The sequence below is a fragment of the Hypomesus transpacificus genome, chromosome 5 (genome assembly GCF_021917145.1).
Source record: "Hypomesus transpacificus isolate Combined female chromosome 5, fHypTra1, whole genome shotgun sequence".
In the NCBI taxonomy this organism is placed as follows: domain Eukaryota; kingdom Metazoa; phylum Chordata; class Actinopteri; order Osmeriformes; family Osmeridae; genus Hypomesus; species Hypomesus transpacificus.
In genome coordinates, this window is record NC_061064.1 from 6,677,536 (window position 1) to 6,703,917 (window position 26,382).

The 26,382-nt window shown below is 46.6% G+C and overlaps 1 protein-coding gene across 1 annotated transcript in view; it reads right to left on the reverse strand.

The window, feature by feature from the left end:
* LOC124468328 (gamma-aminobutyric acid receptor subunit beta-2) overlaps positions 1 to 25,968 on the reverse strand; it is a 44,210-nt gene extending 18,242 nt beyond the window's left edge. The window contains exons 1-4 of the mRNA XM_047021028.1: positions 25,817 to 25,968; positions 25,602 to 25,693; positions 24,823 to 24,890; positions 6,422 to 6,642 (exon numbers count right to left, since the gene is read on the reverse strand). Coding sequence (XP_046876984.1) covers positions 6,422 to 6,642; positions 24,823 to 24,890; positions 25,602 to 25,693; positions 25,817 to 25,899 — 464 coding nt within the window. The 5' untranslated portion in view covers positions 25,900 to 25,968. The remainder of the gene's footprint in view (positions 1 to 6,421; positions 6,643 to 24,822; positions 24,891 to 25,601; positions 25,694 to 25,816) is intronic.
* Positions 25,969 to 26,382: the final 414 nt, after the last annotated feature.

Below are 26,382 nucleotides of genomic sequence, written 5' to 3' on the forward strand. Positions count from 1 at the left end.
GGTTTCAAGTCAAAACTCTTTTTTTTATCTCACAAAAGTTCTTAAGAGCCAGAATGATTTCAGTGGGAAGAATGCCTGAGGTGAAAATCGGTTGGCATGACTCAAGGAGAACAAAGGAAAAAGACATGATGTGAAGAACTTGTGAAGCGAGCAATTGAAGATTTTGGTATCAGCTCAATGTACTATGTTATCAGTGTTGAAGTCTGTTTAATGACTTTGACAATTACCTCCTAAAACAGTTGTGTAAGGGTATATGTTCTGCTAATGCACTCCATACTGTATTGGAAATAATATTCAGTATTATTCAAAGATTAACATATTTTATCATTTACAAATTAGCATACAGTAATTTATTTTATTATGCAGTGTTCATTAACAAAAGGTCTCTGGATTATGACCACTTGTCAAGCTTACCCATACATAGTACTCAAAATGACAAATGGGAATCATAGTATGTCTGCGATCTATGACATTGATCTAGCTTTCGACCCCTGCTCATCAACCCAACTGACAAAGCAAACATGCCATTAAGTGTGGATGTTGCCAACTAAATTGGATATGAATATTGGTACATCATTAAATCTGTCATTGACAATCAGCATTTTGTTTTTATGTAGGAAGCCTAGGACAAACCTTCTTGCTTGCCCACCAGAATAATCTGATACAGTAGTAACACATGAACACATGATCAAGATAATGTATCCCATTTTGTGGTTCCGTGCTTGGTTGTCAACAAGCCAGCTATGACAGAATGCCTTATATAAGCCAAATGTTGTTGTTGTTTTAGACATTGCCATGTGGCAGAACACATTGCAGCTTTTAGGACGCCGATCACCAAGGTCACCTCAGTTCACCTGATGAGCACTGCGATCCGAGCTGAGAAGTTGATTTCATTTTTTTGTTGATGTCCTTTACTTCTCCAGCATTCATTAGTTCCTGTGTGACCCAAGGGGGACAAAGCACCTTTTAAACCAAATGAGCTTCCATGTTTACTGGGGCGTAAAGGGCACAGCGGAAGTTTAAAGAGTGCTTAGAGGGCATGGGAGGTTTAAATGTTACGAGCAACAACCTCTGAAAACGTATAAGGGATGTATTTTTTGGAACAACAAATACATATTTCACTGGAAACGCAGTCTTTAGAGATTATTAACAAGGTTCACCAAAAAAACAAGTCTTCGTCACAGTGAATTGACTTGAGCACTTTATATGTAAATGACTCTGCATGGGTCTCACAGACAGGGGGTGGGACATGTGGGTGTGGACGTCATGAGTGGAGTTTGTTCGACCAAAGGAACAGCAGAAGGCGGTCACGATGCACGATAGAGGCCCACTCTTTTTGGCCCGGTTCCCTGCTTGGAAGCCACGTTTGGACCTGCACGTCACCATGGGCCACCGTCTGAGCCCACCTGACGACAGAGATAAACCTGGGGGAAGAGGCTCATCTTCGGCTGAACGCATCCCCAGGCACCACGGAGATCGTCAGAGACCCCTCCCCTGACAGCCCACATACCTGTCCTGTATCACTGCATCCCCTACAGCTGTCTCTCCACCTGCAGAACCTGTCGACACCCCACGTCATACAGTCGGAACCCCACAGGGTTCCACATACGTCTCACTACTTTGCTGTTCCTGCATCCCCGCCCGGGTAAACGTGAGCACCTGGGTGCACACGCGTGTGCATATTTAGAGAGCACTGCTAAAGCGCTATCCTTTTGCCTTCACTGCAAGTTAGAATACAATCCAGTCAATGTCAACAGAAGCCATGTATCTAGGCTAGGAATCTGTGTCACCGAGAAGGCCTGAGGGATATCAGGGTACCGGACTAGCAGTAGTTAACTGGGCCACCTTGGTCTGTGGTTCTTTTGACCACAACCCTGATACATGTATCTGTCAAAGCATAATTTGGGTGGAAGTATTACACATTCGTGTTTCTGAGAGCGTCCTGGATAAACCTGGATGAGTTAATTAGCCTCAAATTAATAATGCATTACCTTCTCATTAAATGTCATTATTAAGCTGGGTCACTGCTTAGACTATACAAGTAACCACACAATATCATCACAAATACATCTCAGGGACAAACACAGACATTCGACACTAATAGGGAGAGATAATGGTGAGTTGTTATCATGACGGCAAACACAAATAATGACTGTCTTTCTCAAAGTAGTTGCAAAGCAGGAACATGTAGTTATTATCCTTTAAAAACATTCTAAGTTTGTCAGATTCTCAAGTTTGCAACCAGGTATTTCTATTTGCAATCAGCCTGCTTTAAAGACATTAGAAAACTCATTACTGATGTTCAGACTCAATCTGCAATGTAGATGCCAGGGATAAACTCCAGTTTATGCTCTACATGAGGATATTACACCGCACAAACAACACAATTCGTCAAGACAGAGTACTTTCCATATGTATCCGGTTCAAACTAATTGCAGTTGCGGAAAGACAAGTGCATGCTGCTTGTACATTTCCTGGTGCAGAAAATGCCTGTTAAATGAACCAAACTCAAAGGGGACATAAACATGCTAGAGTGATTGTGGAAGTGCTCTAGGATCTGTAAAAGATTATGGAGGGTGCATGAAGTATGTATCTCTATATATATACACAGCACCTGTAGTACGTGTGTGAGAGATTTGCATTAATGCATCCCATATAGAGAGCAGCTCCTGCTCTGCGCCAGTGGGAATCTGATAATCACCATCTACATCCCCGTAAAACAGACACCAGGTCAAACGTAGCTTTCCACCCTCTCCCGTCGTCACAAGAAAATCCCTTCCACGCGGGAACATATGGAAACCGAGGTTTTTTTTCTCCCCCATTTAAAAGCGTAGATTTGCCTAAGACGGCTTGACACTTGAGGTCGTATCTAGAGTGATCATACGGAGCGGCGGGGGGGGGAGGGGACGAGATAGCACGACTCCTGTCGTGAAGGAGGTACACACCCCTCCTTCAGAGAGAGTGGCTTTCCCTTGCACTACCGTTGGCAGGGTAGTGGTGTTGTGCTGCTTGTTATTACACGCTCCAGAAAGTCTGCCCCTAGGAGTGAGCCGGCTCCTCAAGCCCGCGAGGTCGAGATGGATGTGCCTGTTACTTCCTGTGCTCTCCCTGTTACTTCCTGTGCTCTCCCTGTTACTTCCTGTGCTCTCCCTGTTACTTCCTGTGCTCTCCCTGTTACTTCCTGTGCTCTCCCTGTTACTTCCTCTGCTCTCCCTGTTACTTCCTGTGCTCTCCCTGTTACTTCCTGTGCTCTCCCTGTTACTTCTTATGCTCTCCCTGTTACTTCCTATGCTCTCCCTGTTACTTCCTGTTCTCTCCCTGTCTTTGTCAGCAGTAAAGCCTCTGATGCATCAGCTGCCAACGATGTGGCCCTCTGGTTCTCTCGGGTGTGGGTAACCAAGGGTCAAATTACCTGCCAGCAATTTCCTGATCTTCGTAAAGATGGAGGGGGGTCAGTGATGTAGAACTCGAGCGAGCCGTTTGAACTCACTCTTTGACAACGATTGCATGTGGGCACAGTGTTGTAACTGAGGTGAGACCGTTTTTTGACAGGGGGCTGTAGAGTATACCCTATTTACAAGCAAATAGTACCATGACATATTTACAAGGAACTGCATGGGTGAACCTCTTTTCCCCAACACACAGTGTGTTCTTCTGCGAGCACATGAGAGGTGTGTGGGTGTATATACCTTTCCAGCGAAAGCAATCCAAGCCGATACAAGCCTCTAAAACACAGTGGCCAGCTCCTTTGCACAGGCGATGCCAGCTCCATATGGTCACCCCACCACCGGTGACCTCGAGAATCTGGTGAGCCGCATGGGACCCTGGCACGGGCTCACTGAACGTAGTAGGTTACGTTAGGACCAAGAACACATCCAGACCTCCCAGACTAACAGGGAGAGAGCCAGAGGCCCAGAGGGGAAAGATAATCCATCCACGTTTCCTGTCGATGCTTGCGATGCCTTGTCTCGACTGGTTTTGTCTGGTTCGAACGAGACCTCAGCTCCTCTGGCAGCTGGAATTGAACGCGGCGTCTTGCTCCTTATTGGTAACGTGCTCACTTAGCTTCACTATCCCTAGATGGACATAAATGTTGGCAGTCTTTCGCTCATAATTTCCCACATGTAAGCCAACAAAAGCAGACATCCCTACCTGCAGAGATTAATTTCCGGGAGGTGCCCCCCCCGGGGCACTATTGGGACGCATGATGTACCCCCTCAACCAGCCGTACAACCCCCGCCCCCCCCCCCCCCCACCCCCCCCCCCCCCCCGCCCGAACGCAATCAGGACGCGCAGTATGCACCTGTCTGTACCAGAAATGACCATTAGACAGTCTCTCGCTAGCTGTAAATACTAAATACCAGATTTACGGAAGATGGTATAGCATTTGCGGGCGTCCGGGAGCCGCTGTTGAACTTCCGTGAGACTTGGGATGTCTGCAAAAGATAATGCCGAAACAGCCCAACGTTAAATCCCACATCCGGCAAAATGTTCAGTATGAGAGTCAATCCTTGTTTTCAATTCAAGAAACAAACTTGCGTTCTCTATTATGGCTGACCAAGGATGGATCTACAAGCATATCTGCCAGCTAAATAGCAAACAATCTGTCTGGCCATGTTTAATATCCATCATTATTTTGGGGGCGCACTGCAGCTGCAGCCTATCAGTAATGAGAAACACAGAATCCAATAAAGCGGATCCACTGAGGAGAGTCGATGATCATGTCTCCCCCATTAACGTACTGCGTATTCTGGTGAGGTGAAAGATGGCTGGATTGAACTCTGCCCATCACAGGTGATCTCTATCTGATTGGGCGTCAACACAGCTAAGCTGGGGGGGGAGATTCTCTGATCTACTTGTGATACGTAATGTCAAACATAGCCACAGGTGATTAAAATCCTATTGACTTGAAGTACTAAGCAGCATTGCTTCAAATGTGTGCCTAATAGGGCAGTATGCATTTGTTTTTTGTGGCCATTTTAATGAAACACAATTCAGGCCTAAGGGGCACAATTGTCTTCGCTACTTTGTTTGCCTTAGAAACTTGCTATTGGCAGCCTTTATGAAGTGGCTAACCACACTGTTAGATGTGTAATAACTATCTCTAAAATGAACTGGCGACAACCACAGACCTTACCCTTATTTATCCAAAGGGAATGGCACCATTAAGATGTAGTAGCACATCTGTAGTCTGGGGGGGGGGGGGGGGGGGGGGGGGAAATAGAGAGGAATGTAAGGCTGTGAAGACCAGGATTACCCTTCTCCTCTTCTCCCCCATTCCTGGTTCCATCCTCCATTTTCTTGTCTGATTATAACTGCACAGTTCAATGAAAGATGTAGAGATAATTTGGGACTCCGGCAAGCTAATGAAGTTAAGCTATCTACCGTTGGCAATAACGTGGCTTCTTTGCTTGACACATTTAGTAATCAATGAATCATTCCATGAAACAATCAGCTAATTGCTTCCGTCTGTTGGAGCGGAAAGGGGGGGGGGGGGTTACGTAATGGGGAGTGCAAAACACCCCGCCAACTAACCAAGAGCTAACCTATAGTGTAATCCATGTGAAGGAGGGGAGGGGGGGGGGGGAGCGGTTTATGGTGAGGGTTGAGGAAGCTGGAGAGAGATCTTGCTGACATAACGATTGACCCTCTGGGTCCTGTTATCTCTGTATCGCTTTCTCTCTCTTTCTTTTCTCTCTCTCTCTCTCATTTGTCTCTCTGTGGACTGTGTTTACATCTTGCAACAGCCGGTCAGCTTATTTGATTGGCTGATATCTGCACACAATGTTGTCTTCCTCACACGCGGGACTGTTTTCATTACCTTTGTTTACCATCGAGACACCATGATGTTCATCATGTTTGGATGATATTCAATTAAAGCTGGTTTCATTAGTCTACTTTGTACATTCATGTGTGCAAGAAGTCACAATAGAGCTTACAGGAAATTGAGAAAAATGCCAACCCAGAGTTGGCTTTGAAATTGAGCACTTGTTGCAAGTTATTATACCCAGAACTAAAACCCAAATCCCAACCACACTTCTTAGTTTTGAGCAGACAGATGTCGTTGTCTCAAGAAACCTGCGATTCATTAAAGTGAATTTGGAAAGAGTATAACAGCCATCTGTTCCACTGTTGGCTTGCTGGATAAAGACTGGAAGATGGATGAGTACACTAACCAGCGGACATTACATTTATTCACTGTAGGGAGGCATAGCTCATCTTCTGACAGGGTATTTGAATTAGGCTGCTTGATACATCAAACATGTGTTCTGGAGTGCTGTAGCTAGGATTCATGATACGTTTACATCTGGTCTTCCCCATATGCTTTGCTATTCTAATGTCATGCTATTTAGAGGTGCTGTACGCCGGTACGTTGCCCCATGGGAGCTGTTTACAGTAAAGGCTGACTTGAAGACTTTACCTCAGACCGTAGAGGACGGTGCCGTCTGGATGCAGTCGGATCATTCTGTTTTTGACCGTGACTCCGTGGACAAATGACTTCTTGTCGTTCAGGAAGTAGGTGTCGGGAACCCACAGCTGGTCAGCCACCCGGTTATCTAGGGTCAGGTTGAGGGGAATCTCCGAGTAGGATAATCGCTTGTCTCGCCAAGCTTGCTGGAAGTACATTGTCAATGTATAGTCCTGGAAAGAAAGAAAAAAAAAGAGAGAGAGAGAGAGAGAGGGAGAGAAAGAGAGAGAGAGAGAGAGAGAGAGGGGAGAGAGGGAGAGGGAGAGAGAGAGAGAGGAGAGAGAGAGAGAGAGAGAGAGAGAGAGAGAGAGAGAGAGAGAGAGAGAGAGAGAGAGAGAGAGAGGGAGGGGAGGGAGAGAGAGAGAGAGGGAGGGAAATAAATGTGTTACTGGGCTCAAAGATAACCTTGTCATGAGGACAATTTCATGAAACACTTCCCTGCTACCTTTCAGACTATCAATATTAGATGTCGTTCATTCCAAAGTGGAGGGATTCCATCAGGTGAACGTGTTTCCAGAGTGACGAAGGTGGAGAAAGCAAGAGAAGCAATAGCAAAATGTGAGTTTTTCTCGCATTTAATATCAAAAGAGAGATTCCCCCCCTCAATCCTCAGTCCTTATTTATCTCACTATGCAAACTTTTCATGTCGATAGTATTGTGTTGTCTGGCTGAGCCAGTGAATGTCATCGAGTTATGATTGTGTGAGTAATGAAAAAGAAATCTGTGTTTTTTTGCTTTTCCCAACAACAACTTTTCCCTAGCGTCACAATTCCCTGGCACTGTAAATTCACATCAGATCAAGTCTATCATCAGCGTCTGAGCCCTAGAACTACAGCAGTGTTTATCCAGTCAGCACTCACAAACACAGCCTTTTGGCTGAAACTGGGTTTGTCCATTGTGGGAATTACACCATTCGAATCAATGTAACAAAATGAATAGCCAGCCTAGCCAATAAAACAACCACTGGGTAAAAGTTGCTGGCTCGTCGCAGCTCAGACCTTGCTGGTGCATTGTGGGGAACGGTGTGTTCGTAAGACTCAACTTGCAAGGGTTGTCCAAAAAGTGGTGTGGTGGGGCTGTTTAAGCACACTGAAACAATGTCACTCCCTTAGCGCGTGCTCACTGTGAGTTTGCTGTAGATCAGATGATCTAATAGATCATCGAAGCTGTTAGTGTTCTGGGTGCTGTCTGAGGGGAAGCGAGGGCGGAGCTATGTTCTGGGTGCTGTCTGAGGGGAAGCGAGGGCGGTGCTGTGTTGTGGCCCTGCCTCGGTTGCGTTCTCGTATGGCTTCGCCGCCGTTTCCCTTGCGATCCATCCCTGTGGAGCATTATATAACGACTGGCGTGACGCTCACTCTCGCGTGCGCTGCTTCGCAGCACGTGCTGAGCTTTGGCGCCACGCGGTCCTCGCCAACAATCGCCCTGTCGACCCATCAATACACACTGTGATCTAACCCAGGATTTGCTGTGATACATTAAACATCAGGGCACATTTTCTCTCTCTCTCTCTCTCTCTCTCTCTCTCTCTCTCTCTCTCTCTCTCTCTCTCTCTCTCTCTCTCTCTCTCTCTCTCTCTCTCTCTCTCTGTCTCTCTCCCACAGTGGGAAGAAGACTGTGAATCACTGGGCTAGCTCTGCCTCTGTCATGAGTGGAGGAGGCTGTCATAACACCAGTGATAATGAGCACAGTTAGTAATCATTACTTTAAAGAAGAGAAGAAAAAGAGAGAAAAAAAAGATGACTCGATATATGAACACTGGGCTGCCAAGGGAGCACAATCCAGAGTAATTATCCTTCGTCTCTGCTTGGGCTGCCGGTGAGATTCTCCTGATGGTATGATAGTTTGGTCTCTCTCTCGAGGGTCTTTCTTCAACTGTGACACCAAAGAAAAGGTTTCGACGAGTGGGTTGTTTTGAACAGAGGTATATAAGCATGGCCAGACATTATTTTAGACTTTGAATCAATGTGTTTTGAATCTATAATGCGATTTGTTTGGTCTATCGACAGTTCTGACTGCTTTTGCAAACGTAAAAATGTAGTTTTGGCTGGAAGTCCACTACATTGTTTTGGTTGTTAGAAGCACAGCTTGAGCTAACCCAAAGAGTATGACCCAAAATACATTGTCTGCCTCAAAATAGAGGGCATTTGTTTATTATTTATGTGGATCCACTCATTTTACCAAATCACCCAGGCTAAGGATGCAGGTGAAATGGTGAAGTTAGGGTTTCCTCTGTACGTCCTTTCTATTTAATGTGATCTTGGACATCATCGAGTCCTTCTTTCAGTCTCAGCTTGCCAATACGGTTTCATAAAAACAGCCTCAGATTTAAGGTTGAGGTCAAAAAGGCCTAATTCCTGTCCGCTTCCAGGTAAAAGCTTCATGTCAAGTCTGCACAAGTAGAACAAGTGATGGTCAATGATCTATTATTAGCCTCTGACGCGGGCTTTAGCTCTGTCCTTGTTCTTCTAGACCTAAGTGCAGCTTTTGACACTGTAGATCATGAGATTCTCCTGGAACGTATGGAGAACTATGTTGGGATTTCTGGTACTTCACTTCAGTGGTTCAGATCGTATCTATCTGATAGATCACAATATGTCCACTATGATGGTTGCTCATCCAGGAGCTCCATTGTAAAATACGGAGTACCACAGGGTTCAGTTTTAGGCCCTCTGTTATTTTCACTCTATATGTTGCCTTTAGGAAACATAATTAGAAGTTTTGGGGTAGATTTTCACTGCTATGCAGATGATACTCAGCTATACATGTCTATAAAGCCGGGAGAATTTCCACATGCTATGGAAACCTGTGTTTCCGGGTTGAAAACTTGGATGACTGCAAATTTCCTTCTTCTTAATTCGGATAAAACCGAGGTTCAAATTTTTGGTCCGAAAAAACACCGAAATAATTTATCCCATCTAACCTTAGACTTAGACGGCGTCAACGTATCTCAAAGCCAGCTGGTAAAAAATCTGGGAGTCACAATGGACCCAGACCTTTCGTTTGAGTACCATATTAAGCAAATCACCAGAACAGCATTTTTCCATCTACGTAATATTGCCAAAATACGAAAATTCCTCTCAAAGGATGATGCTGAAAAACTAATACATGCTTTTGTTACGTCCCGATTGGACTACTGCAATGTGTTGTTCTCTGGCCTCCCAATTACCTACCTAAAAAACTTACAGCGGGTGCAAAATGCTGCTGCTAGACTATTGACTAAAACTAGAAAGTTTGATCATATAACATCGACTCTTATCTCTTTACACTGGCTCCCTATCCAAGCCAGAGCTGATTTCAAAGTTCTACTACTAACTTACAAATCTCTGCATGGATTGGCACCACTGTACCTCTCCGGTCTCCTTGCACCCTATTGCCCCGCAAGGTCTCTAAGATCTCAAAATGCCGGCTATCTGGTAATACCCAAAGTTAAGAAAAAAACTGCTGGAGGTAGGGCGTTCTCATATAGAGCACCTCTTCTTTGGAACAAATTACCCATCTCAATTAAGGAAGCTGATACTGTCTCGACATTTAAAACTAGATTAAAAACGTTCTTGTTTAGTCAATTCTATGATTGTTAAAGGGAAGTATGTGTGTACTTTCTATGTAAACCTGGGATGTGTGCTTGCCTATGTGTGTATCACATGTAACTTTTAAATTTTAATTATAGCTTATGTTCACATTGCCCAGCTAGATGTTACAAATAAAGTAAACCTGTTACTGTATATTGTTAGTATTATTATTATTATAGTTCCGTTGCTGTATATTGTTACTGTTATAGTTTTTATTACTAGTTGGAGACAACGGGGGACTGGCTGTTTTCATCCTTATTCGTATAAGTATAACCTACTTTAGAGTTCTTTCCCCTGGAACAGATTTCATGTTCCAACTGAGGGGGGCTGTCGTTGTTTTGGTGTGTGGGGCTGCATCAAATACCCTTTTTGCCTCTGTTAAATTGCTGCACTAGTCCACACTTGACCGGTGGGGATCTCATTCTATTTTGACTGTAACTGTTAGCTGCTCCTGGCATTCTCTAATCCCTGCTCTCCTCTCTGTCCCCCCCCCACACATTCCCTGTGGTGTGGGGGGTTTGAGCTGTCAGGACCTGCTTGGTCGTCGGTCTGCCAACGCTGAACCAGGTCGTCACCCGGAATCCAGTCTCCATGACGGCCAACAGCGAGTTTCCCGGTCCCATCCAACGTCTATAAAGCCGAACAATGGATTTTGGTGTTTCAAAACCCATTGACACTGTATGACTATGTTTACCTTGTGTTCTGCTCCTCTCTCTTACCAACCGTCTCTGGAGGAGGGGATCCCTCTCTGAATTGCTCCTCCCAAGGTTTCTTCCATTTTTTCTCCCGGTGGGAGTTTTTCTGGGAGTTTTTCCTTGTCTTCCTTGAGGGTTTAGGTTGGTTGAGGGGCAGTTCTATGGGCGCATGTGAAGCCCTCTGTGACATGCTTGCGTGTAAAAAGGGCTATACAAATACATTTGATTTGATTTGAAGTGTTGACCGCAGCTTGAGAGCTTTTCAGTCAAGGCAGGAGGCATGGACAAAATACCCACAGTTAAGTGCTCCTACAGGATAATTAGATGTACTTGTGTGTGCGTGGGAGTGTGTGTGTGTGTGGGGGGGGGGGGGGGTGCGTGCGGGGGGGGGGCAGGGTGGGGGGGGTCAAGACTTGATGTGTATATATATGTTTAACTCAATGAAAAAAACTATAAAACAGTGGCCTTGGCGCGATGGAGCTACAGATTCTTCCGCAAACTAGCTCGTCTTTTTCTGAGAAGGCTCCGGAACACTCGGGGGAACTGCAGAGGATCCGGCATGGCCACCTTCTCTGTCTGAAGTGACTGCCCGTGTTAGACCACTAGCCTCAATAAGCAGTGGAGCAGGACTTCGGAAGCCTCTCGGGTCTGGAGGAGGAGGCCAGCCAGCGGAGAAGCAAACCGGTGGGAGTCTTGGAGGGGGAGGGTTGTAGAGTGTCTCGGTGAGAGAGACCACGTAAGGGTTTTCCTCCCTCTCCCTCTCCCTCTCCACCCCGTCCCCGTACCCTTGAAGTGATCCCCTTCTCTCTCCATGTCAGGGGCAGCCATGCCGCGCTTGCCGGGAGGGGATAAAGAAAAACGAAAAAGGCACTGGAGAAAGCTCAGCGGAGCGGTGATGCAAATTGCTGTTATTCTCACCACTCTCGACCCATTCAGCCCGGCCTCCCACCCCCCCCCCCCCGCTTCCTCCGTCCCCCGTCGTACTCCCTTTCTCTCTGCCCCACCCTCAGCACCCGCGATTGTACTTTCACTCCTTCGCCTCTCACCTTTTTCTCACGCGCTCCCTTTTCCGACCTCTCATCTCTCCCCACTGGCAACAACGCTCTCTATCCCTCAGTCTTTTCCTTACCTCCTCCCTCCCTCTTTCCCTCCCTCTCCCTCTCTCTCCTTCTCTGTCCACCCGTCTGAGAAGACGCTCTCGTGTCTCCGCGTGCTCTGGTAGAACGAAAGAAAAAGGGAAGCGAGAAAACAATTCCAGAACATTTTCCCACCAAGTGTGAACCCATCAAATCATTACTGAAAAATGGATACAGTCATATAACATAGCAGGTGCTGAATTATATTCAGGGGATTTAGATAGCTTGCAGTCAACGAGCTGGTGAAAAAAGAGATGAGCTTTAAAGTGTGAGTGTGAGTCTGTGTGTGTGTGTGTGTGTGTGTGTGTGTAAGGAGGAGGGGCGGTGAAATTGATATAGTAATTCTATGAAAAGGATTTCTGTAGCATGTTGACCTTAACGAGAGGACTAAGGCAGTTTATCGCACACACACGCAAGTGAACATGCATACACACACACGCACACACACACACACACAAACACACACACAGGAATGGTATTAGTGACAAGAAGGCGATTTCTCTATGAAACCCTATGGCCATACAGCGTTTTAAACAAGAAAAGCCTGTCTCCCCCCCCCCCCCCCCCCCCCCGTCTACTCGCAGTTCCCATTCCCTTCTCGGACACGGCTATGAAGTAGCGAAACGCTAAGTGTCCTAATAATAGACATGAGATTTACACATGCAGGCATGCATGCATTTATAGTGTGTAGACACCCACTGACGCGCAACCCCATTCCCCATGAGCTCTGTGTACCGTCTTTGAACAAATTGTTTAACAGGCCGTCCACACTGCGATGGAATGCCATATGTTACCTCGGTGCTCTGAAAATACCTGTTTAAAACTTGCGTTCAAAGTAGAAAGAGGGCTAACTCATGGCAACATACTGCATGGCGATGGCATAGCAACAAGGCGTGTTTCCGAGCCGTATCCTATATCTGTGTCGCCGTCACGTCCGTGCTCCCATGGTCCACCGACTGGCCCTCATCCCTCATCCCAGAGGACTGCTCCTATGGAGGCTGTCATCCCTTTGTCTTCATTCGACGGCCGCCTCAGTGATGGCACGGGGGGGAGAAATGAACTGATTCAATAAAGGCTCTGGCCCTTCTCCCTGGATCTAACTCCTCTCTCTGTCTCCTTTTGCATTCTCTCTTCTGTCTCTCTCTTCTGTCTCTCTCTCTCTCTCTCTCTCTCTCTCTCTCTCTCTCTCTCTCTCTCTCTCTCTCTCTCTCTCTCTCTCTCTCTCTCTCTCTCTCTCTCTCTCTCTCTTGCTCTATCTGCTCTTACTCCTTAATCATTTAGCTTGGCCGGGACGCAACTCCCTTTCAGGGCTGCTGAAGGTGAATCAAATTTAGGCCGGCCTCTCAGTGATCTCCCTCAGCAGACGGCCAGACCTGGCCTGTTGGCAGCAGGCGAGTCAGTTAACTGACTACATGCAATTTATTAGTTATGATTGCTGCATCTGCAGGCCCTTTTTCTGTCCCCTGAGTGATACGGAGTTGAGTAGCAATTCAGCGGGCTGGGGACGCAGGGGGGGGTGGGGTGCGTGGTGTGGTGGGGGGGGGGGGGGGGGGGGGGGGAGATTATCAGGCTGCTTTTGAGTCCAAGGGGAGGAAGTAGATGGAGGGTTCATCTCATCTGTCACTCAAGGACTTCGGAAAGGGAGAGAGATCCCGTTCTAAGACCCTCCTCCTCCGTGTCACATTTGATCCCACTTTACTGGATGTTTTCTTCCTGCCTTCTGCGCGTGTGGGTGTGTATTTCTGCGCGTGTATGTGTGTCCAAATCAAGCATGACTGTGCGAGGGAGAGGGGGCGGGGGGGGAAGTGGGGTGTGTGTGGGGGGGTGTTGCGTGTTCGGGGGGGGGGGATATTTGCAGAGTATGGGCCCTGCCGTCGTCTCCAGAGCTTCCAAAGCTCCAGACAGCTGTCCTCTGACACCTACATACACACACACACACACACAGTACACACACACAGTACACACACACAGTACACACACACAGTACACACACACAGTACACACACAACCACACACCAGTGCCACACACAAGCGTTGGGAGCCAGCGAAGGAGGCTTAGCAGCCTCATGCATTATGGAAGACCAAGGAACCGGCTGATTCTTATTCCAGCAGCGCAGCAGAGACACTGGCACATCTACACATCGTCAACAGTGAGAGCATGTGATACGCAGGCACATCTATAGGACCGATGTCAAGTTCGAAAACGTCAAATATCGGAGCGAGTCATCGGGAGGCGTGGCGACCCAAAAAAGAGAGCGTTCCTCGTCGCGTCTCTGACCTCTAGGTGGATCATCCACACTAGAGGGCTTTGCACTCATCCTTGAAGAGGGAAACCCTTGAAGAAGCAATATCTCCTCTCAGTGTGAGAGGTGTGACCTAGAAGAGAGGCAGGGGGTTGTGGAAGAGACAGGGGGGTTGTTTCACCAATCACAGCAGAGGAGAACCAAGGAGCGAGGTCGTTTTGGAGAGAGATTCCATCTATCCTTCGAAATCCGTTTCAGGCATCCACTGGGGAATTGGAAACACTCGGAATCGAAAAATGGTAACCAGAGAAACATGTCGGCCCCTGCTATAATCTGTCAAGAGAACATGACGTGTTTGTGCTTCACAAAGTTGGCATTGACACTTTCTTCAGTTCAGGGTCAAAGGTAACATTGTCAGAGGTCGAGCTGGTTCAGCGAGATCATCCTCTTGTCCCCAACATGTTGTAATTGAACATGATGACACATTTCTGGTAGCTAAGCTTGTCTTGGGGGCGGTACTCCAACTTGGAGACAAGCTGCACGCGATGACACAGAGATCCGATGGGCCCACACTTGAGGTGAAGTACTTTGAGTTCAGAGTGGCACCTAAAAATAAACCACTCGTACCATTTAGCCGTGCCAAAAAGCCTCAATCCGAGACGAAGATAATTGACGGCAGCCCCTCTCCAAAAATCCTGGGCCCTGTATTCATTTAAGTGAGATAAAGCCCTGTGGTTTCCAGACTTCATTTCCCAAACCCACGGAATTCAATCGAGGATATTTACAAGCGGGGGATATTTGGAAACGCGGCAGAGAAGAAGAGAAATCCCTTTGCACAACCCACACCCTACTGGGTATGCAGGGGTGGCTGATGTGAGCTCTGGGAGGCTCTGTCACGCACGCCCACCCCCCCCCCCCCCCCACCCCCCTTCCCACCCTCCACATGAAAGACTAATCCCCTACAATCGCTGTGTCATTCTCGGGAGTTGGCCTCCCTCCAATCTGCCCTCCATTGCTCCCCGGAGATCCACAGGATAGGAAGGTTAGCTGGCGTTCCTCTCACTGATAACGAAATATGGCAAGAGGAGGTGAAAGAGAAAGGGAAACAATCGACTAGGTAGGAAGGGCGCCAAGTTTCTTCTTGGGGAAATGGAGTCTTTCGAGTGAAATGGCTTCTTTTTCTTAAAGCGAATAGAATAATGGATGCAGCAAAACAAGGAGATGGTGGAGATGTTTTCCCTGTGGCGACTGCAGCATGCCTGTATGTTCTCGCCCCCCCCCCCACCCCCCCCCCCCCCCCCCCCCCCCCACCCCCCCCCACACACATCTCTCTTTATAGAGGTGCAGAGCATTGGCCAATTACCGGCCCCGATGGCTCGACAAGATGTGACGGCAGACGGATGAAAGCCCACCTCAAGTCAACGTGTGCTCAGCCACTCTCGCTCCAGCCTCCGTCGGCTCCCACTGTGGCTGGGTGGCATGATAACACCTCGGAAGGGCTCCCACTGTGAGCCTCTCCAGTTTCAACTCGCCACCTTGATTAAAAGACTAAAAATAGAGCGGGTATAACGAGCACTCTCTCCACCTTCCAAGGTGAGGACATAACAGAGACCGGAAAAAAACGGGGAAGAAAAAAAAAGGAAAAAATAAAATTCTGTGTCTGGGAACTGATGAACTGATGAAGATACGCCCCGCTCGATTAAAACGGTGATCCATTGCTGACTCCCTTTTGGGTAACAGGCATATTATTGTTCGGTTACAATAATATAAGAGAGAGAGAGAGAGAGAGAGAGAGAGAGAGAGAGAGAGAGAGAGAGAGAGAGAGAGAGAGAGAGAGAGAGAGAGAGAGAGAGGGGAACCTCAGCTGGATGTGCCCTGCTGATAAAGCATGGTGGTGGTGGTGGTGGTGGTGGGGAGGGGCAGCATTAAAACAAACCGACCATCCAGGCCGAGCACTCCCCTGCAGAGGTAACGGCGGCTGGCGGCGATTAACCCACTTTCATTTGTCACTCCTCCTAATCCACACGGCAGCAAGTCGGGGGCCGCGGACCATCATCGAACGTCGCCAGGGGACAGGTGGGCAGATTATCGCCGGCGCGAGGCGCGCGACGAGCGAACGGCACGCAGACAATATGCTGTCAATTCCCAACGCTTGCCCTGTCGACAAGCAAACAACATGCGTCTGCCTAATGCTCAGCCCTGCAGCTGCAGAGGGGCTTGATGGCTGTACATTCACCTCATCGTTCACTGTCAGGCACAACACTGAACCAGTCTCTAACTAGTGTACTGTCTAATACCGCAGGGGGAATTGATTACATGCCTGCCTTCCCTTGACATTTGGAGCGCCAGCCCTAATTTCATGATAAGCTATCCCCGCATCGTTAATCATGTAAATGCAGTATGTCATTAGATACACAGTGGGTCTGTGTGCAGTGTGCGCCGAATGGCAAACTTCTATACGCGTGTCATTTCCTTTGGATGAGTGTGAATATAAGTATAGCTGTCCTCCCATTCCGTTTCGTGCATCCTTCCAAACCCAACCTCCTTGCTTTGTCGTATTATATATGGCCAGAACTGTCCATCTTTACAGTGCCCCACATTAAACACTGCACAGAATACTTTGGTTACAATACGCCTCCATTTTGGACATTAGAAATACATGTCCATTTGAAGTAGAAATCTTAATATATTCATGATTGAAAGATAACAATTTGAAAGGACAGAATCCTGAATGAAAGACCAGCGCTGAGTTTCAGCTGGGTGATTCTTCCCCCAGCTGTACAGCTGAGTGTGTTCAGATGTCCCTGATAAAAGACCTCTCCATACTCAAGCACGAAGAAAACAGGATGAGAGAGAGGGGCAGAGAGAGTGTGTGTGTGTGTGGGAGAGAGAGAGAGAGAGATAGAGACGGAGAGAGAGAGACAGAGAGATACAGAGCGAGAGAGAGATGTCTAACTACAGTAAGTGACTAAGCAACGCAACAGATTGCGGTCTTGGAACACGTCTACTGTAAGTATACAGCCTGTCTACCTCTCCACCTTGCTGCCCCAGCACAGATTGTCTGAAGGTGTATCGAGCCAAAACCCCTCTTGTCAAACCGTTTTCCCTGAAACTCAAGATTTGCGGGCACCATTTCGCAAACAACCTTCACAGAGCGCGGTGCGAGGGGAGTCACTTGTCAAGATGATGGCGCAACGATTCCCCAGTGAAACAGTCTCGCTCATCATCCGTTTGCCACTGGCACAAGTCCTTCAGCCTCCTCCGAGCATGGTTACAGGGGAATTTGAGGCAGTGAGGTGGAGAGGCAGGTGGCATTAGGGTGCCATGTGCTTAATAAAGACTTGAATTTACAGTGAACGTGATGGTCTCTGCGCCTAATGAGCCATGGCAGGCCCTTCCTTGAGCTGAGAGGACAAGTGGGTGCCTCCAACCATTAGAAGTCAACTTGGTAATTATAGGCTTGTTGAGGCCTCCAGAATGAACCGATGCCAAGGGTGCTAAAGACATGAGTGCTCATGCTCCAACACTTGCTTCCTCTAATTAGGTAGCAGAATGTCATTGTTTAAGTGTGCGAAAGTAATGTGGTCTTAAACGAACATGAAAGGTCCCTGGAATGTGGTGATTATCTGACCATGAGGTCAGTGTATATGTCTATTAGACTTGTTATTGGCGATCGAAACGAAACCGAGAAGCAAAAGTTGGCGGTATTATTTGTTACGCTATCACTGACTTTGGCTATATTAAACGAGCCAGTGAGACAAGGACGTTTTCAATTGTACATCATTCGAAGAGAGACATGCCAGTGTTGAAAGTCTATTCATGTTGGGGATGATGAATATTGTTATACAGTTACTACAGCCTCCCTTGAATTAAGTCCTGTAGCTTTAGACCAGGACCCATGCATAAACTAGTGGCAGCTTTGACACGCAAAGCCTCCACAAATGACTGAATTGCTTTTTGTTCAATCCTAACCACAAGTGTTTACTAAATGAAACAGGCATGTTTGTTTCATCAAACATAATCAACAATGGGGGTGTGTGTAGGTACAGTAAAGAAACATTTCAATCGAAGCTGCTGGAAAGAGAGATGGTGGATATGAAAGCTTTTCATGGCATCATGTCAATTAAGATGAACTAAAACGCTTCCTCAAGGGTGCCCAAAGTTGCTGTGAGTCACTGGTGTAATAAAGGATGTTGTATCATGACATGTAAGATAGAGAACTAAACTGCATGGTCAACGCTGCTAACATGAATCATGTCTTGTATGATTAAGTGTCTCACGCTTTCCTTTACCTGGGAACAATACGTTTCAAATTTGAATTCATGTCTCAGTCCCCACAACTTTAAGTCCTCACGTAAGTTTCCATTTTGAGATCTTTCGGCACTTAAACAAAACAGTTGAACCGCAGTGAATACTGAATACTAAAAAAATTGATGATTTGCTTGCAAACCCCTATGGTTAATACTCACACACAGCTAAACTCATAAATCCCTGTCTCGACTCGGACAACTCTGACCCTGTTTTTTGGTGGTAAATCAGTTTTGAAGAAATTGTTGACATATGAGTGACTATCCAAGGTACTATCACCGTGATACTCTCACTTCAAGGGTTGCGGGGATCAATACTTGTTGCGCATGGGGAATACAAATCCCATCCAATTTCATCAGAAAGCATATGAACGTTAAACAAAGGGATAACTTTGGTGCGATTCGTTACAAATGAACTGCCCAGAGCTTGGCTATCTTCCGCAGCTAGTCACGAGGAAACCACAGGGTGCAGCGTTCGCACTCCCTCCTGGTGTAGTCAGATACTGTGACGTGCACACTGTCTCACATGCTATTCATTACATTGAGCTTCCATATCGTGTCATATTTTTGGAATCAAAGAGCTGAAGTCAACACACACTGGAGGGTGCCCTAAATGAACTCAATGGCTGTCAAATAAATAAATAAATCATACATTGGTGTCGTGGTGACGATTCTCACATCCCAGTCCTCATATTACAAACCCAATGGGAGCAGAAACCAATAAATTGGTAATAACTAGTCTGGGACTATGGAACAGCCCTAACGAGTCTCTGTACGCTCAAGGTATGTACTTGTCAGCAAACCTGGTTCATTCCTCAATTCCCTTTTGAAATAAACTTTCAATAAAAATGTTGGTGATGGTCCAGTGAGTTATACTGAGCAGCTAACATATCACTGTACCATAACTTACTGTACAGTATATCACTGTATTTCGCTGTTCCCAACCAGCCATATTCAATGACAGATACCCTGGGGGGGTCATAGCGGGTGTAATATTGAAAGACAATTACTTTGGTTTCAGGTGGTTTCCTAAGCATTTAATTGAATACGAGTTTACCGTGCAATTGATTGCGTCATTATTTAAACGTGATTGCTTCTACCAGTCACTAACAAACCCACTACTGTATTTGTGTCATAAGGCATGACAAAGGATTCGTCCTCGCCATCATCATCACCATCATGCTCATCATGACTGTGTCTATCATTATTGTCAACATTGCTAATTGGTTGCACAGTCAACAATAGTCTGTCTGGTCTTAATTACATTTAAACTGGATTGGCATAATAAAAACCCACTTAGAATGTGTCCCTCAATGTAATCTCAAGCATTCTACTGGAACTTAAATAGATTACCAACCTCATAGGGAGGTATACCAACAACAAGTGATGAATAATGCAGGATGCAGTACGACTGGTTGTTCAGCTGCCACTCTCTGCCCACACAATCTCTCTCCAGTAAATCCCACTGTAAGACAAGCTGTTTCTTCCTGAATGATGCATGACCCCACCACATGTAATGTATACAAAGTCAGTATGTGTAGACCTCCCCCGTGGTCTCCCTGAAGTCTTCAGGTGGAAGAGGCAGGAAAAACAGACCTCAGGGTAAAGCGATTTGTGAGTCGAAAGGACCCAAGGCGCCGTCACCGGTTCAGTCAACTGAACTTGAAATCATTGCAATGCAAGAGACCCATGCATTGAACTCTGACACAAAAACCCGCATAATAAATAAGGGGGAAATGATCCAAACGGATTAAATATTTAATGAGAAGGTCCACTGTTTTTGATAGCTGTGAATTCAAGGTCAAATGCCTTGTTGAATATGTCAGTTATGGATCCCATTAATCGCTACCTCTGAATTAAAATGTACTGCAGCAGTGTGTATATTATTGAGAATTGTGTGTATTATTGAGTACTGTATGTTTGCTGCAGCTAATATTAGACAACTGGCAGCTTTACAATTAAATCCAGGACAACCACAAAGACAAAGAAGTGAAGTAGTCAGGTAAAAAAGTGCAACCCTTGGCCAGCATACAACCATTATTCCTCCAGTCAAACGCGTCTCGTTGAAAACACTTGTTTCCATGTACTATGCCCCCCACCACAGCAGCCTCTAATCCGAGACAGCTCCTCTGGCTATCTATCGCTCTCTCTCTGTCTGTCTCTCTCTGTCTCTCTCTCTCGCCGTTTCCTTTCATTACGTAACACAAACAGTCATTCCCCCCAGGATGCACATTTCTCATTTGGGGTTTGATGACTGATCCCGAGTGGAGACCAGGGGAGGGTTTAGAGGACCAGAGAGCAACCCAGACGACCAGCCCTTTTCACCAGCCCCGCAACACTGAGACATCCTGACATCCATAGGCTCAGCCACTGGACATTCCTGAAAGGTTACTGTAACACCCTGTCACCTGTGTCACCCATGCCGCAGGGCCAGTGTGACAAAAACAAACACGTGGCGCACTTTATGGCTCGACATCTACAACAGACTTAACACGGTCACGTGACTTATAGACTCTGACGTCATAAGTGGGAACGCTTCTCAAGTGAGTTGAAGCCTCTGTTTCTGTTACTCCAGAGGTTTTCTCGGTGGTGGGGCAGGCGTGGCCCATTCTCCTAACCTGGTGCCCAGAAGGCTCTTCAACCCTGCCTGTCTTATCCATCGCGTATCAAGCCATTTCACTCCTACTTCAAGAATATTGACCCAGCACCCATCAGTTCTGCTGCAGTTCCGCCCTTGGTGTGCCTTCCAGGGAGATGCCGGGAAATACATTCAGACAGCGTTCGCAGATGGAGAGTTAATGTCGTTTTAAAGCACTCAGGTTCAGACGAGAGATTATAAATGCCGTATAAACATATCGACAGACTTTCATCTCCTGACTCCCGGCTTAACAAAACGCCATCCAAAGACGCTAAGTCCATTCAATCAATGGCCTTTGTCCCCAAGTCGCATCACAAGATACGAAAAGGAAACTATTTCCACAGAATCTGGAAATATCCCTTCATGTCAACCGACGTACAGTGGAGATAATGTATTGTTAAACTGCCTCTACGCTGTCCAGTACGCGGGCTTCCCTGGTCCAGTGCAGTCTCTGTGTTTTCCACGACATTTCACAGTGATATCTTGTTCTCCTGAGCTGCGGGAAGTGGAATGTGCTCGCTCCCTAAAATGGAGGGCTCTGCATTCTAAGCACCTTCCTCTCCAATCAATAAGGTTCCTCTTGACCTTTGTCTGCATCAATAATAGTATTTCAGGGGTTTTAGACAGGGATGAGAAGTTGAGCTCATCCTTACCTCACACTGCCTCTCCCCCAGAGCACACTGTTGGCAATGGTGCGGATCAAATCAAATCAGTATTTGTATAGCCCTTTCTACAAGCAATGTCACAGAGGGCTTCACATACGCTCATGGAACTGCCCCTCGACCAACCAAAACCCTCGAGGAAGACAAGGAAAAACTCCTAGAGGAGAAACAATTGAAGAAACCTTAGGAGGAGCAATTCAGTGAGGGATCCCCTCCTCCAGAGATGGTTGGTGAAAGAGAGGGGCAGAACACAGGCTTAACATAGTCATACAGCAGGGAAGTGTCAATGGGTGTTGAAACACCAAAATCCAGTGTTCAACTTGGATCAGTTGGTAAATGTCAGTGTAAGCAGGGGTAGCCACAGGGCTGGGGACTGTGCTCGGCGCAGCATCATAGGCCGGGGGGTGAGGAAAGGGACCAGATGTCAAAAGGCATGGGATGACAATGGCAAGGAAGACAGAGAAAAGAAAGAAAGGAAGAAAGCGAATTCAAAGGCAGAGAAACACGCCTCAAAGCAACGAAGGAAGGAAAATAGGCGTCCAACAACGATTCCCTTTCTTCCATTCATGAGCTCAGGGTTCGCCTCGCCACTTGTCCTCCACGGTGCTGGGTACACTGTTTGATTTGGATGCTGCCCCTGTCCCTTCCTCTGTGTGTGTGCGGATGAGTCATGTGAAGCTCCACTAGCATGAGGTGCGTGACCTTCCCTCCAACGTTACAGACGCCGCCTCTCCAAATGGCAGCCTGTTAATGTCAGCACACTTCCTCAAACACACACACACATACAGGCACGTGCACACACACACACACACACGCACTGAGGCAAATCCTGACTGACCCTAAAAGCCATCCGTGACCCAGTCTTACATCTGACCTTCTGCTCTCCTCCCCAGGCCAGGTAGCGGGTAACAGAGGCCCAGCAAACAGTCCATGGAGAGTGTGGATTGAAGCACAACACCTGCAACAGTCTACTGGGGTCCAGTTCCATATGCCTGGCAGGGTGTGAAGACAGCGCAGCACAGATGGGCGTCGGCCCTTTAAAGGCATAACAACCTCGACACGCGTGGACAGATTTCCGGAACCAACGTCCTCTGGAGCAGTTGAGAATACTCAGCAATGTGTTTCCGTGTTCCAGGCTGGTAAGGTCTAAACACAGAGGTCCATGGAGAGGACAACAAGTTAATAAGACCTTCACTCGGGCTCCAGTTCTGCAGTCACCCCCACAGGGAAACACAGCTGTAACTTCTATCGGTTTTAGCCGGAGCCCCAGCCCCTGCTAGGCTCATATGATTGGACGTGTGGAGAAGAAAGCGATGCTCCCGTCTGTGATCTGAAGAGGGTCTGGCAGATCTAGGAGACGGGAGATCAAAGTGGCGCTGCCCTCTACAGGCCCGGCCCCTTGCTGGTCAAGCGGGGTGAGCAGGTCAAACATCTCGTTGGTGTGGGAGATGGGCTTCAGGGCCAGGGCTACCGAGACGCTCCAAGAGTTTGATCAAAGAAACATGCCCTCGATGTTTTGATTTGTCTTGTCACAGCTGGATAGGGGCCTGATGGGAGATGTAGTAGGCACCACACCACCCCTATGGTGCAATGTGAAGGTAATGATCCAGTGAAGATCTGAAGGCCCGGTCAAACACACATTCTCTGTGTTTACCCCCGCTTCAGCTGTGTGAATAACCACTTAGTAAAGATCCATGAGCAAATGTGTGCAGAGCGTTGAAGGTAAAATCCATTACTATCTAAAACAACATCCCAGGTGCTTCTAAAGGACTGCCGTTCAGCCAACTAAAAGCACGTATCAGTCCCTTTAATTAGGAGGCTGAACGTAAGATAAAAAATCTACCAAGGATAACTTTGGGTCAATCAGACAAACAGGATTTGAAGCAATGCCCATCAGATGGCAGTCCTGAACCCCAGTTGGGAGGGGGCCTGGGGGGGGGGGGGGCGGTGGGAGGAGCAAGTGGGTGGGGGAGTGATGGGAGTCTGAGTGCCTGGTGCGTTGCTTTAGTCCCTTGCCTTGGTTACTCAGAGAAAAGTATTTAATGCGGATGAGCGCATTCAAGTCTCAGAGCCAGGCCAGTTGTAGTGTGGAGGGCACTAGACCAGTGATTTGTGTGTGTGTGTCAGAAAAACTGTGATGCATGGAAGGCGAGGGGCGTGTTTATATGAGCAGCAATTGATCTATTTCTGATCCAATAACTATGTGCCCTGCATGGTAATCTGAAACGACAAATCCAGAGATTTTGTGTGCTGGTGTTAAAAATATCACCATAATTGCTCACTGACAACATACAATTAGTAACTACTAACAACAATCCCTTCAAAGCAACAAGCCTGACTGCAAACCCATTGGAGCAGAAGAATATCTCACAATGAAGACACCGGCAGCCAAAAGTCTACAAGCAATGCACTACTGAAAACACAACGATGTATGTTGTCCCAAATTCCATCCCAAGGGTTGATGGGGAAGGTGACCTTTTCCTCCACATAGTGAGATTGTGTCCTTCACTGGCATGCAGTTCACAAAGCACATCACTAGGGGATGCTCTTGCATGAAGTAAAACTTTGTCTGCACTCAAGAAGTTCCTCCAGAACTAGTATTTCCACCCAACTAGTGTTTCTTAAACTGTTTAGGACAATTCATGTATGTCTGAGTCTCATTAGCAAACAGGTAACTCGTTATGTGTATCTCTTGAGTTGTGATCTCGTGATCTGTGTCATGCTGTAACGCTACTGGAATGCTGCTGTGCCGTCTCTACAATGAATTCCAAAACCTTTGAGAATTGAATGATAATTCATTGTTCATATATCAACGACGTTGAGATATGAAAACATGAGCGATAACAAGAAATATGATTTACAGTCTCAGTTGTCATTGGTTTGGTAAGTCTTATTTTATGACTTACTGACCTCCTTCTCCAAACATTAACAATCGGTTAAATGGCACCGCTGTGATCAATGAAAGGGACTATCCAGCGAATGTGCGTGGTATATTTATGGTAAGGGGGTTCCCCAGGAGGGATAAGCAAGGCTACTGGACCACTAGGACCACAGATCACAATGCTCCCTAATGATTAGGAGGGGGTGATAATTGAATACTTACCATATTGACTTCTGATACCATGTCTATGCTTGCTATGTCTATGTTCATCCCCACTCCCACTGGCGGACCTGCAAAAAAACATCAAAACGGACTAAAATAAAAAGCTGGTATAATGTGTGTTTCTGTTGTGTGCGAAAATTTATGAAAGGAATTGAATATCTACAACTTAAAATAGCTTTATTGTCTGCATCATGGCACAGTTGTAAACATGTATAAACTAACAATCAGCCAGATAACACGCCGAAGTGTTGCTTTGGATTTAGGTGCGCGCGGAATTCCCCAAAATGTAAATCGCGACGCACAATGGTGTTCATCTGAAGATCTCCCGAGAAGATTGTACAGCGTGCTAACAGACTACATTTAAACAGTTTGTAGCCTATTGTTAACCATGCAGGACAAAGCACCTGATAGCTTTTACACATTTAACCAACAAAATCGGCGCAGGTGGACATAAATTCCTCACATTGCCTTAAGCTTGTAGTCGGCTATAATACAGTTGCATTGTACTATGGCTGTATATGAGTAAAAAAAAAACTGCCCTTGGTTTGTTGGAAAGTGGTCATAATCCGTGTTGTTTAACACATGTGGAACGAAGTGGCCCGATTAATCTATGAGGCTAGGCTACCTGGGAGAACCGATGGATTGTGCCTTTTACTTTCAAAAACCTTGAGACCCAAGGATTCCTGCGATCAAACCAATTAAAGCAACAACTGTTTGTGTTATACGGCTGATGACAAAGCAGTCAATTACAGTTCGTGTTAGAAAATTATTTCAATTACCTCCGAAATCTGGCCTCAAGCGAATGTCATATCCTTTCAGCAGTCTATCAACTGTTTCCTTTACCAATGACATATTGCTAGGGTCATTGACACTAGAGAAAGAAGCAGAAAACATCTTAGATGTAAAGGTGTCTGATCTCAGTAGTATTTTAAGTGTTTTCTACAATGTGCAACACAGTCAGGTAAAGTGATGAGCGTCCACGCCGGCCACTTACCTTTGCGTACAGACCACGGCCACTATTAGGGGAAATGTCCAGACACCAAAGCATCTCATTTTTCTTATTCTCAACACCGCCATAGTATTGATATGATTTTGAATTTCAGTGAAGGCAGACGAGAACCAACTTATTCTGGCCAGTGCAGTAATTCCAATGTGGGGCGCATGCGCATACTCTACCACAACATCAAGGAGCCGCGGCTGCTGATGCTGGTGGTGGTAGAGCAATTTCCCAGCCACAGAGGAAATTTAAAGGGGAAAGCGGAGCAAACAAGTTGGTGAGAGGCAAACGAAGGTCTCGTTCCATTCATGGCATTAAAAGAGTGTGAACCTTAACGTTCAAACCACAACATATCTTATGACTTATTTAACTTAAGTAAATGTTTGGAGTAAAACGTGATTTGGCGATTTGTGTAAATATATTCTGGCATGAGCAAGAAGCAGAAACGTGTTACAAGCTTAGTCAAATATAGCCTAACATTTTCATGAAGACTTTTTCCCTTGGCCGAGAGAGAGAGAGAGAGAGAGAGAGAGAGAGAGAGAGAGAGAGAGAGAGAGAGAGAG